This window comes from Theobroma cacao, chromosome 9 (genome assembly GCF_053813885.1).
Source record: "Theobroma cacao isolate CCN51 chromosome 9, ASM5381388v1, whole genome shotgun sequence".
Classification (NCBI taxonomy): Eukaryota; Viridiplantae; Streptophyta; class Magnoliopsida; order Malvales; family Malvaceae; genus Theobroma; species Theobroma cacao.
Window position 1 is genome coordinate 49,007,132 of NC_142647.1, and position 12,858 is coordinate 49,019,989.

Consider the following 12,858-nt stretch of genomic DNA (forward strand, 5'->3'; position numbering starts at 1 on the left):
TAGCCTAACTGCCACGTGTGCGTCAACGCTCACAATCTTTTGTCTCCTCTTAATAATCCTTATTCTAAACACTTACTAATGAGTGTTCTATACTTGAACTAAACAATTTATGCATGTTGTCATTTGAGTGAAATGACTTTGCTACCCCCTGACATGCGAGAAATTTATTATGACTACGTGTTCAATTTGCAGCTAAGCTTGGCGTTTAAGGTTCCAATGTCAATTTTCCAATCAAAAAAGTTAACGCATAATATTTTAAAAAGTTCATGAGTTGTTTAAAAAAAATTAATAAATTATTATTTTTTATTTTATTTTTATCAAATATATCATTGTAATTAATTATCATAAATTAAAATATTATTTGTTATTTTAATATCTACATAGTATTAATCTAATGTTAACATAAATAGTGAAAATATCACATCATTATTTTATTATGTTATATAAACATGTTATATCAATGTTATATGGTATAAAATGATAAGTGTCAGTTTAATTATTAATAATTAATCAACTATTAATTATAAGATATGATTTAATTCAAAAATCAATATGAAGATTTTGATTAAACGTAATGAAAAATGACTTATTTAAGTTTTTATAAATAATTCAGTGATTTTTTTAAGTATTATACTAAAAATTACTACTTAAGTGAAGTTTAATATCTTATTTCAAGTATAAAATTTTGAGTTTTAAGTTTGTTTCACGTTGATTAAGTTTTAATAATCAATTTTCAATCACTTTGATTTAGATATTAATTAAAATTGAGTTTGAGATTCATTTTACATCAAATAAATATGGGTAATTGAATTTTATGATAACAGATGAATTGTGTCGAATTTAATCAATATTTACCTTTTTTTTTTACATGCATAAACAGTTACACGTACGTTAAATTAATACAATATTTTAATATATGCAATATTTATTTGCAAAATCTTTCTTCTTCTAGATTGTCAAAGAGAAAGTAGGGGGAAAATCCCATGTTATTGATGCAAAGGGGAAATAAAGTAAAAAAAAAAAAAAAAAAGGCTCTCGAGTGCAATTTTGACATATTTTACCTAGTTGACGTTAACTTCACTCATGGGTGATGTTGTAGTTAGGAAATTATTCTCAATGATTAAGTTTGCCCCTTAATCAAAATGTAATCAATTGATTTGAACTAATAAAGTTAGACTAAATATATATGCACATATAAAAAAAATAAAAAATAAATTGTTGTTTTGGATGCTAAATTTTCTTTGAAGGACAGAGGGAAATTGATTGCTATTAAAATGTTGACTTTTAATTACCCAACAAGCTAAAAAATCTTAGCTTCCTAAACTAGGACTTAGGAGATTTAGCCATGCCCAAAAATTTAATTGATTTAATTCATATATACCTAACTATAATAATGATCTACGACTCTTTAAAGTTATAGCTTAGCACAAATTTATATGTTAATGTTAATTTATTTATGATATGTCTTAATTTGTGTCGGCACGCGAGTTTTTTAAATAATTAATTAAGTTATTAAAATTTATTTTTAAGTCAACATAGATATTTCGTTTTAAAGATACTTTATTTGAAATAACTTAACACGGTAAAAGAATGATAATGATGAACCGAATGCTTAAACAATTATTAAAAAAAGAAAAGAAAAGAAAATGATACAAAGCAAAAGTAAGTAAAAGTCATTGGAATCATTTGATAGTTCATGGACTCGTCAAAATCGCATGAATCATGATATACATATGTAGCTAATTGATTCCAAAATGAAAGTATAAACAAACTTTTTATTTTATTTTATTTTTATTTTTGGGGTGTGGGGGGAGACATAAAAGTCACGTGAATAGAACATTTTTCAAGGACATGTCATGTCTTATTCGATGAATCGGCAAGACAGGATCGACAATTATCTAATGGGGAAGACTACGGCAACATAATTGATATCATTTCGTTTGATGAAAATCTATACTTGCACGTTTAAAAAATGTAGACAAAAGCCTTTTCATCATTTGATTGATTTATATTTTGGTAGATCATAGGACGGACAAAATCTTTTCATTAATCTTTTTCTAGATGTCCTTTTTTGTTTTATTTGGTTAAAGTCTTAAAATTAATTTGTATACAAGATTCAAAATCGAATTACATCGAAGAGTTTTAAACGTAGAATTTCATATCTATCCGTTGAATGTATTTAAAAAAAAAACATAAATTTTAAAATTAACGGAACAATAAAAAATAAAGACTTTTGTTTAAATTTTTTTATTATATTGTAATGTTTTATTTTTCAGGTTCTTGTTATTCTTAAAATTCTAATAAAACTTTGTTAAAATAATCAAATTTAATTTTCATTAATTTTAAATGAAAAAGGTCGGCTAGGGTAGAAACTAATTATTTTTTTTTTTTACCAAATATGAAAATGTTTCATTGCTAAATAGCATATAATGCCCCAAACTAATAGCCAAAGAAACAAGGCAGAGAGCAAAAACAAGGACTGACAACAAATGATGGATGGAAAGTAGTGCTTAGTTTTATGTTATAATTTAATTTTATTTTGGATCGAATCATTTACTCTATTAATAACTTTACATAATTATCCTCTATTCACCCCTCTTGCAAAATTCCGAATCCGTCATTGTTTAGAACTATCCCTCTATGCAGCTACCCATACGAAATACATTTTAAAGAAGAGTTGAAAGACTATCCTTATTAAGAATGTGCAATATTAAAAAGGATGGAATAAATTCAACTCAATTTTCCAAACAAATCCCCTAATTCAACTGAATTGCTACCCAGTCGGCCATCATATTTACTTTCCTGAATTAATCTAGTCATTGATTTAAAGCATTTTAGCATATTTTTCTCTTCCGAGGAAGAATTTGAGGACACTTGTGAAACTCTTGCAAAAGGCAAAAAATATGAGATTTCAAGCAACGTGGTCATAGGCAAAACATATGGCAACCAATTCAATTGGACCTCAAAAAAAGAAAACGAAACAACACTTTAGACACATTTTTTAGTTTGTCTAGATACAATGTTCCCCTCTGACACCAAGAACCGGAATTTCCAACATCCTAGATTCCATAGCTCCAAAAAGAGATTTTCACAGTCAAAATTTTCAACTAAAGCTGGTACACACTTGATGATAAAAAAGTTTGCGGCTTTTCATTTGTTTAATAAACGTAGTGACTTCTCGTCCTAGGAAAGCAACACCTTGCCGACCACTTTATATCTTTCTTTTTTTTTTTATAAAAGTTTTTGCTTGTGCTTATTGCCATGAAACCAACCATAAGCAACCCATGAATAATTAAATATATATATATATTTATATTATTTTCATTATCGATCCATTTTTATATTCTTTTCAAATTCAAAACGTACGCAATAATAAAAATAAAAATCGATTGATTTTGTTATGTCAAAAATTTTACAAGTCGTTGTAAAGATTACTAGTCACCTAAAAAAGATATCGTAGTTGAAAGCATGACTTTTTTATTTTTTTTTTTTAGTTTAGTCAATTTTCTTTAATATTGTTTTGAGTAATAATCTTGATTATTAAATCGAGTTTTTTGACTAAATTACTTGATTATTACGATCACAAACCGCTCTCGTGTCACTCGAGTCGTGTAGCATAATAATTTTAGTTTCATTATTGTTTTAATATTAAAAATATAATATAAAATCATTTAAAATAAAAAATTTTGCAATAACAATAAATTAATCAATAAGGTATTTTAGGTTTTTTAGTTGCGAGTGAGGGTAGTGCTGTAAATTCACGTAAGGAACCTTAACTAACTATTTCACGCCGGAATGAGGAGAAAGCGTAACCAACAATCAAAAAGAGAGGCGAGGATTAAAAAACAAAAAGCAGAACCACGTGTTTTTTAATGTTGGGGACACAACGGGAATTGAAGTATTAGGTTTTGGAAGGGCAGCTTGGGCAGTAAGTGGTTGACAGCTGGCCAGCTTTCGGGCAGGCATCGACGTGTACGGTTGGTGCCCTCTCATTTACAACATAAAATATTAATTTAGTATTTACGTTTTTTTATTTTTCTTATATTTTTTAATGAATAGGTGCCCATAATTTAAATTATTGAAATATTTATTCAATACAAAAATCTTAAAAAATCAACAACTTTGAACTTCCCCTCCCAAAAAAAAAAAAAAATTACTCACGTGATACCACAAATTCCAAACTCGCATTTAATTAATTATTATTCAAAAAGTCAATTTGATTTCGATTATCATGTTACTATTATAAGTGATCAATGATTTTTTTTTATTATTTGTAATAATCCCATTATATTTTATCACATCAACGATTAATATAATTAATATTTACGTTGTTTTTATCTAATTGAATTATTATATAATGTCAATTTGGTTTTGGTAATTAAAGTTTTTCTTTTTATTTATTATCACATTTTTTTTATTGGTCATATGAAACTAAATTTATGTAAATTAAAACATTTAAAAAGAAAAAGCACGTCGCTAGAAAACTATTGCATGAGACCTTTTATTCCCATGAAATTAATGGACAATGGACACAAAATTATTTGGTGGGGGTCAGTTATGGTGTTTGATTAAATATAAAGCATATGTACTTTGATTTTAGAAAAGATTTGTATGTTTGATAATAAATACTAAGCATAAACATTGATATATACTTTCATTAATACAATAATTTAAAAATGTATTAAATTTAAAAACTATCCCTTCCAATTAATTATCTTATTGTTAAGATAATTCGAGTTTAATACATAATTAAAATTTGATATTTGAGCAAAGTTAAAAATACACTTATTCTAAATATTCCTAGTTAATAAATTAATATTTAGAGAAAAAATCAAAATATACTTTTTAAATAAAGATCATACATGAATCATTGAACCAACTATAATAATAGGGTGCGGCTATGGTTACGGCTCCCTTTAAACTTTCATAAAATTGAAAAATACAAAAACTAAATATGGTACAAAATGAAATAAATAGCAATTGATGATCCATGACCGTAGGATTAGCTGACCTTAATGAGTATGAGCAAAAACCCTAACCGTTGGATCACGGGACCATACTTTTAGCTAAAGATTAGACAGGTGGGTCAAAACTCAAAAGGGCAGAGGGCTAAAAGTGGGGAAAGGTCCAATGAACGACTGGGGAAGTGGGCAGAGTGATTTGATTGGAATATCAGAGGTTAAGAAATCTTTGTCCACCGAATGATCATCAGACCAACGCCAAATACAAGCATCTGCGAAAGTGAATCCGGTCGCCTGCGGCGTAATCATGTGGTCCGGATTTAGAGCAAATTGATGCTCAGTGGTCAGTAGCCTGCCTTTATCATATCCTTTTCCTGCACGAGGCAGCAGATTAGTTGATGGTCCACTGAGCTTTACTGGGGTTTGGACCACTTGAATGCACTCACATAAATTACATTTACACGTAGGACACCAGCCGAAATCGGAGATATATTGTTACCATCACAATGACTCTATTTACCGTTATGTATTTTAAAATTTTAAATACAATAAATCTCTATTCATCTATTATTAATTAATTTTAAATTAAATACCCATCTTAAGAATTCAATCTAGTATTAAAACATATGTTTACCTCATTCATTAGTTATTACGTAATTCATATCACGTGATGAATCTATTATCCTTACATGTGAAAAAAAACACTAACTCAATGATGAAAAAATTTGTATAAATTAAATTAAATATATATTAAAAATTTAATAATAATTACAATTATCATTTGAAAATCAAATGTAAGACTATCCATGTCAAGAACATGCAAGTTTGAGCTTTCACCCAATAACAATTACAATTAATCATTAATTATCAATACCCTTAATTAATACTAATGTTGATTTACATCTAATTATACTTACTATTCATAAGTTTCAATGTACTTTCTATTTAAATTTATCCGAAAGAAATTAAGAAAAAATCGAGTCTTCCTTAATTTTAAACCACGATTATCAATTGAACTTTTCATTTTTTTTGTTTGTTTCAATGCATACAATAATAATAATAATAACAATGATAATGATGTTATCTCATTTCTCATTGTAAGTCATCAAAGGTATTTGACTAAATTAACACCCACACCAAGTGGTACCAAAGAATCCTTTCAAAACCCTAATTGATTCAACATCAGTTGAATGACCCATTTTGTCAAAAGATAACAAAAATCATCTCATAATACAAAAGTCTGATTCCACAATCTTTAATCACATCAATTATTCAACAGTTAATCTCTTACATGTACTATTATTGGACATAGAGCTTAGTCTAACATTCAATTATTAAAGTTTGGATCCCTCAAAATCTTCAGCAGCTGCCTCTCTATCTCACCTTTTTATCATAACCCATAATTTCAATGCATTCTATAATTTTCAATTAGAAATTCCTCACATTAAATGTCTAATTTTTTTTGGATGTCTCACTTCTTTCCATATTTTATGTCAACTTTTAAAAAGTTCGATAATAAATATTATTACCCATCAACCGTCAATAACAAAAATTTTAAAAATTTTAATACATAATTCAATAATTCATATTTTTTTTAATCAAAATCAAATAAAGATGACCAAAATGAGGCAAGATTTGAATGATGTCCTCGTTAACCTTCTAATAACCGATACCTGCACCAATGAACACCATAAACAAATAATACATAATAATAAATATAAATTAAGATATTCTAATCGATTATAGATTTTTGAATTTTTTTTGATAACATGGTAAAGTTAAAACCAAACTTTTATAAGAAATATACCATCGTGTTACAGTAACTTGTTACGGTGGCTATGCTATAAGAAAAAACATAAAAAGTAATTTTGTTTTGGTGTATGTATACGGTCAATTGTTGTAGACGGCTGTTCCCATCCGCGAGACCACAGGAAGAAGACGTACCATGAAAGCAAGAGAAGACGAGGAAGAAGCAGCAGCCGAAAGGAGGGAAAAGGAAAAAAAATCTTCTACATAGGCTTCTTGGCAATATCAAAGAACGGGTAACCGGCCAAACCGGTGAAGGAAAGAGAGAGAAAATGTTTATATATTCCACTGCCCCCTTCTTAAAAATGGGGTCTGCATTCTGTAATGTTCTCTCACACGTCCCATCCCCTTCTCTCTATCTCTCTCTTCTCTCTTCTTTGTTATGGAATCAGTTAGTCGGCGATCATCTGTTTCTGTTTATGAACTAATCGCCGAGTAATTCAATAATGCCAACCGCATTTTAACTCGCTTCTGCTTTCCAACGACGCCGTTTTTTTTTCAATTCTTGCCTTTCCTCCTCCTCGTCCTCCTCCGGGAAGAGAGATTACCGACGTTTGTTTGATATTTTCATTTGTCTTTAAATATTCGAAGCTCCTTTTGTTTGCGGTAAAGGTCGTAATTCTTAGCTTCGGTTCAGTGTTTTGATTGGATCGATCTCCATCGTTGGGTTTGATTACTTTGGGGGTGGGGATAAGAAACGCTGACCGATGATTTTGGTTTCGAAGCTGAGAAGTTGATTGTTTATTTATTTTTTGTTTTATATTTAAAAAGGTTTCTGAGTCAAAGCTGAATTCGACAAGAAATTAAGACGAAATGCTAGATCTTAACCTCAATGCCGCGTCGACTGAGTCGACTCAGGACTGCGACTCGGCTGCTCCTTTCTCCGATAATCTCAATGAAGGTTCTGGGAACCAAATGGATGAATCCGGAACCTCGAATTCCTCTGTCGTCAACGACGACGACGAATCGTGCTCCACACGCGCCAACGGAGACGCGTTCACTCTAAGTTTCGACATACTCAAAGTCGGAAGTAGAGGAAGCGAGTACCAAAACGACGACGCAGCCAAGGTGGTTACTAAGGAGCTGTTTCCGGTGAAGGGAGTTGGAGGGGATTTTGGAAGTTGTGAAGGGCAAAGCTCTGGAAATGGTGACAACAACAAATGGATCGATCTTTCGTTCGAGAGGAAAGAAGCTGGTGAACCGCGGGTGATGCAACAACAAGCTTCACAGACGGTGAAGAAAAGCCGTCGAGGACCTCGCTCTAGAAGCTCACAGTATCGTGGAGTTACTTTCTATAGAAGGACTGGACGATGGGAATCCCATATTTGGTAATTTTGCTTCTGTTGATTAAGGGAATTTTCTGATTGGTTATTTTTTTTTCTTTTTGGGGTGTAACTGAATTTTGACTTGGTCTGTTAAAGTCGTTGAAATTCCTTTTGTTGGGTTTTTAACTGAGTTTTCTTTTAAATTTTTTCTTGGGTTTATTTTCTTATTTATGTTATTGTTATTATTGCAGGGATTGCGGGAAACAAGTATATTTGGGTATGGATTGGATTGGTTAATTTTGTTGACAATTTTACTTGTAAGGAAATTTTTTTGTTATTTCTATTTTTGGAATATTTTTTAATTGTTTGAATTTTCTTTTTTAGGAGGATTTGACACTGCTCATGCTGCAGCTAGGTAACTTACGGGGAAAAAATTATGTTAAATTAGTTTACTTATGAAGTTGTTTTGAACTTAGGGTAATCTAAAATCAGGGTATGTTTAAAACAGAGCTTATGATCGAGCGGCTATCAAATTTCGAGGTGTTGAAGCTGATATCAATTTCACTCTCAGTGATTATGAGGAGGATATGAAACAGGTTGGAATATGGATACTGTAACTGATGTTAATTGATAAAACTTGTATAGAAGTTAAAACTGTTTGAGGTGATGGTTAAGTTGGGGCTTTATCCTGTTTTTTTGTTGATGGGCAGATGAAGAATCTCACCAAGGAAGAATTCGTGCACATTCTTCGTCGCCAGAGTACTGGTTTTTCCAGGGGAAGCTCAAAATATCGAGGGGTGACGCTGCACAAATGTGGCCGATGGGAAGCACGGATGGGGCAATTCCTAGGCAAAAAGTGAGGAAACTTTTTCATGGAAATTTAAATTTTGGATCAAACATATCATTTAGGAGTACAGATGTGAAACGTTTCAGTGCCTCTTGGTGTCGAACTGAGAATTGATTTTTTTGAATTAATTCTCAGTGGGATTGTTTTTTGTTTTTCTCCTTGAATGGAAAAACAATTCTAAGATGCCTATATCAAAGAGGAAAAATAATTGGGGATGGTGTTTCATCGTGGGGATTACGATGCTTGCGTGCAGGTATATTTATCTTGGGCTATTCGACAATGAAGTAGAAGCTGCAAGGTCCTAATGATCATGAATTACACTCTACCTGATACTGAATTTATTACCCTGAATTCTCAACCTCAATAGGGTTCCATCCAACACATGTCTACCTTTTGATTTTTCTGGAAATCAGGGCTTATGACAAGGCAGCTATCAAATGTAATGGGAGGGAGGCGGTCACCAACTTTGAGCCGAGGTCATATGAAGGGGAGATGACCTTTGATACCAGTAATGAAGGTATTAATTGCTACTGGTTTCTTCTTATACTACAGTGTTGTAAATAAAATCTTCTAACCAAGGTAGTTGCTTCATGAAGAACGTTCGTGAAACTGATTCTTGTTAACTTGTGTTCAGATGCTCTTTATCCAGGCAATGATCACAACCTGGATCTGAACCTGGGGATATCTCCACCTGTTGGCAATGGTCCCAAGGAAAATGAGGGGCATCTCCATTTCCATACTGGTCCTTATGACGTGCATGGTGCAAAGAGTTTGAGGGTAAAATTTGAATTGATTTATTTGTATCTTGTTGTACGTTTCGTCACATTGAGAGGGTTCATCAACCTAGCCATCTCTTTCTAGACAATAGTAAATCTTGATGTCCTTAATGAGCTTTAGGATGAGATGATGTTAACAGCACTTATCTTTTAGCTTTAAGAAATATGTGTGGCATGTTTGGATGAAATCAAGCATCTTGACCCTATTTTAGCTTGATAGAGTCGATTGTTCACGTTCTCGATGATTTACGTTTGCAGGCAGAGAACCCTGCTGCTGCAACAGTGGGTGGTCCACCTTTCAAAGGACCAGTAGGGCCGTCAGATCAGCCTATTTTTTGGAATAGTGGATATCCTAGATTCTTTCCTAGCGAGGTAAACCCCTTTGCTTTGCTTCTGAATCTTTAAACCTTGTTCAATACTTTCATCATTTGGACTTTGCACCAAACATTCAACTTCCACATCCAGTCAATTCCTATGACTTGCTAAACCAACCGCATATTGGCAGTTCAATTTGATAGGTTCTGCCTAAATTTTGTGGGTGAAGTGAACTTATTTTCATGTACAAACAATGATGTTCAATATGTATGATAAGGACATGTGAAAGTTTGAAGGGTTTAATTTATAGATTGGAATGTTAATGATGGGTAGCATGGTAGTAAGATGTTAATGGTTAAAGTATAATCTCAATATTATCCTATTCTTTTGATAAGCAAGGTCTTAACATGTCATAACTAAAAAGAAACCAAATAATGGCTGCCTGCTGTGATCTGTATTTTATGGACACATCTCATTTAAAATGGCATCTTGATGGAAAATTTATGTTTCCTTCCATCTTTTTAGAAACTAGATATCATGCATCTTATTTATGTATGATATGGAATACCGTCCTCAAAAAACTGCCTCCTCAAGTCCTATGATGGTCCAGGTATCAAAAGCCTAAGTTTTTGGGTTTGTTTGGCAGGAAAGAGCAATGGTGAATCGAGTTGAATTAGGTCCTCCGCAAGGTCTCCCCGATTGGGCATGGCAAACGCATGGTCAGGTCAGTGTTACACCAATGCCACTGTTCTCTACTGCAGCATCATCAGGATTCTCGTTCTCGGCTACCCCTCGCTCTGCTGCCATTCTCCCGTCGAAACCTCTCGACCCAACAACCCACAGTCTATGTTTTGCCTCACCAGCTGCCACCAACACCCCTCAGACCTATTTTCATATCAAGCCACCACAGGCACCACCTTAGCCCCGCTTCTCATCCTTCTTCATTGGAAACTCAATGACAACAGCAACGGTATTAAGTTTTAGTTGTATGATCAATGCTTCAAAATATTTGATTGATATACCCTTTAAGACATAATTTCTGACTTTTTTGATAAAACTAAGAATACTACTCTGTCAGATTTATATTGGTTTCGCGAAAATGCTATAATTGGATTCCTGTTTGTCTAGCACAAAGGCCAGTAGGACCTTTTAACATTTTTGTTTAGTGATTCTTGTTAGTGGTGCAAAATCATCAGCCAGGCCTTCCCCCACAAGTGCATTGAAACTTTCATATGTGGAAAGTATTCCATGCTGAAATGTGATTCTTTTGGTACAAAGCTTAAATAGGAAAGTCTCTTCTTCCAGGTTATAAAATTTGTTTTCTCTCTCTGTGTCCCCATATTATATTGTACTATACCTCGTAAAACAAGCAAGTTTATGCTGGAACTTGTACTTCACCAGTGCGCCAAAAAAGTGTGAGATTGTACAAATCTTTGTAGGGGGGGGACAGCCACCGGCAAACAGCACATTAACATTATACTTTGCAAGTGAGGGAAGGAACACACCAATGGCTGCAAAGCTTTGTTGATTTGCTTCCCTTTGCCCCCAATTGCTTTTCAATGCCAACAAAAATCTCGGGCTTGGGATAAACATTTAAATTATAGTTGCCTCTTCAAAACTCCAAGGATTTTGTTTTTCCTGTTTTTTTTTTTCAGTTGTTTTTATGGACGTGATAAAACCCAATTCAACGTTTTTCATGAGAGCAATGATACAATATGAGTATATATTCTTTGAACATTCACTCCCTTGTCTCGGGTCGGGTTTAGGTTTTTTCGTTATTTATTTTAATATTCAATTTTGAAAGAAAAAGTAGGACGAGATGATTGACATAATAAAATAAAGGTTTAAAAATATATAAACCGTTAATTCGATTAATTTAATAGACGGGTTTTCATTTTTTTAATTCTCCAACTTATTTATTATTCAACAACTCAAACTCTTATCATTAATATCTAAAACCCCAAAAAGAAAGAAAACAAAAGATTTCAGTTGGACAGGAAATTGGGAAAAAGAGAGGACACCCGCCAGGAAAGATATTTGGCAAAGGTATTAGGTCATATGGCAAATTGGCATGCTTATTCATGTGAAGATAACCGGTGGGTGAGCTAGCACTGTCACCTTGGAACATGATTGGATGGGCAAGGAGAATTTCCATCATTGTTGGGCCACCAAGTTGATTGGTGATACAAGAGCCACGTATACATTTTAAAACTTTTTTGCCAAAACATTTGCAGCCAACTGTATAAGCACATGAATCTGATGTTACTGTTTTTTCCATTTTTTTAAGGAAAAAAAAAAAAAAGGTTAGAAATCTGATGTTACTGTTCATAGGCTAATCCAAATCTTCCTTTCTTTGTTTTGTCAAATCAATCACAAACACCATCTCTCTCTTATCTGTCCCATTTGCAACTGCCACTTGCCGGTTTCCATTACTCATATATACATACATATATATATATATATATATGTATATTAAATTAGGTAATATTATTTTTTCGATAATTACTTTTTCAACAATCACGATCTCGATATTTGCTCATACATCTTTATAACTTGACTCGATATTTATTTGTCACGATCTCGACACGTGTCTCATTTTATCATATTTATTGAGAAAATATATATAAATATTATATAAAGATAAAATATTAAAAAAATCTCTCGTAATTATTTAAAAAAAATTATTTTTTATTACGTTTAATTAAATTTTTATATTTTTATTTTTATCAAAAAAGTTTTTATAATTAATCAAAATATTTATTATTATTTTATATTCATATTACGTTAACATGACATTGATGTGTAAGGTAAATAATATGATATGATTACATCATTATATCATATTAATATATAATGTTATCATTAATTATGATATATTAAAATGTCAA

General features: G+C 31.9%; 1 protein-coding gene across 3 annotated transcripts; it reads left to right on the forward strand.

Annotated features, from left to right (window-relative positions):
- Positions 1-7,067: 7,067 nt before the first annotated feature.
- Positions 7,068-11,297, forward strand: LOC18590830 (ethylene-responsive transcription factor RAP2-7). 3 transcript variants are annotated; one of them, XM_088809884.1, is made up of 11 exons: positions 7,068-7,373; positions 7,539-8,095; positions 8,284-8,309; positions 8,417-8,447; positions 8,541-8,628; positions 8,743-8,888; positions 9,133-9,177; positions 9,293-9,396; positions 9,514-9,656; positions 9,914-10,027; positions 10,617-11,297. In XM_088809884.1, exons 2-11 carry the CDS (start codon positions 7,581-7,583, stop codon positions 10,890-10,892), a joined length of 1,488 nt encoding a protein of 495 aa, XP_088666010.1. In that variant the 5' UTR covers positions 7,068-7,373; positions 7,539-7,580; the 3' UTR covers positions 10,893-11,297. The 3 variants fall into 3 exon arrangements, with proteins under 3 accessions (XP_088666010.1, XP_017983593.2, XP_007016647.3); XM_018128104.2 differs by having other exon boundaries at positions 7,068-8,095; XM_007016585.3 differs by lacking the exon at positions 9,133-9,177 and having other exon boundaries at positions 7,069-8,095.
- The last annotated feature ends 1,561 nt before the right edge of the window (positions 11,298-12,858 follow it).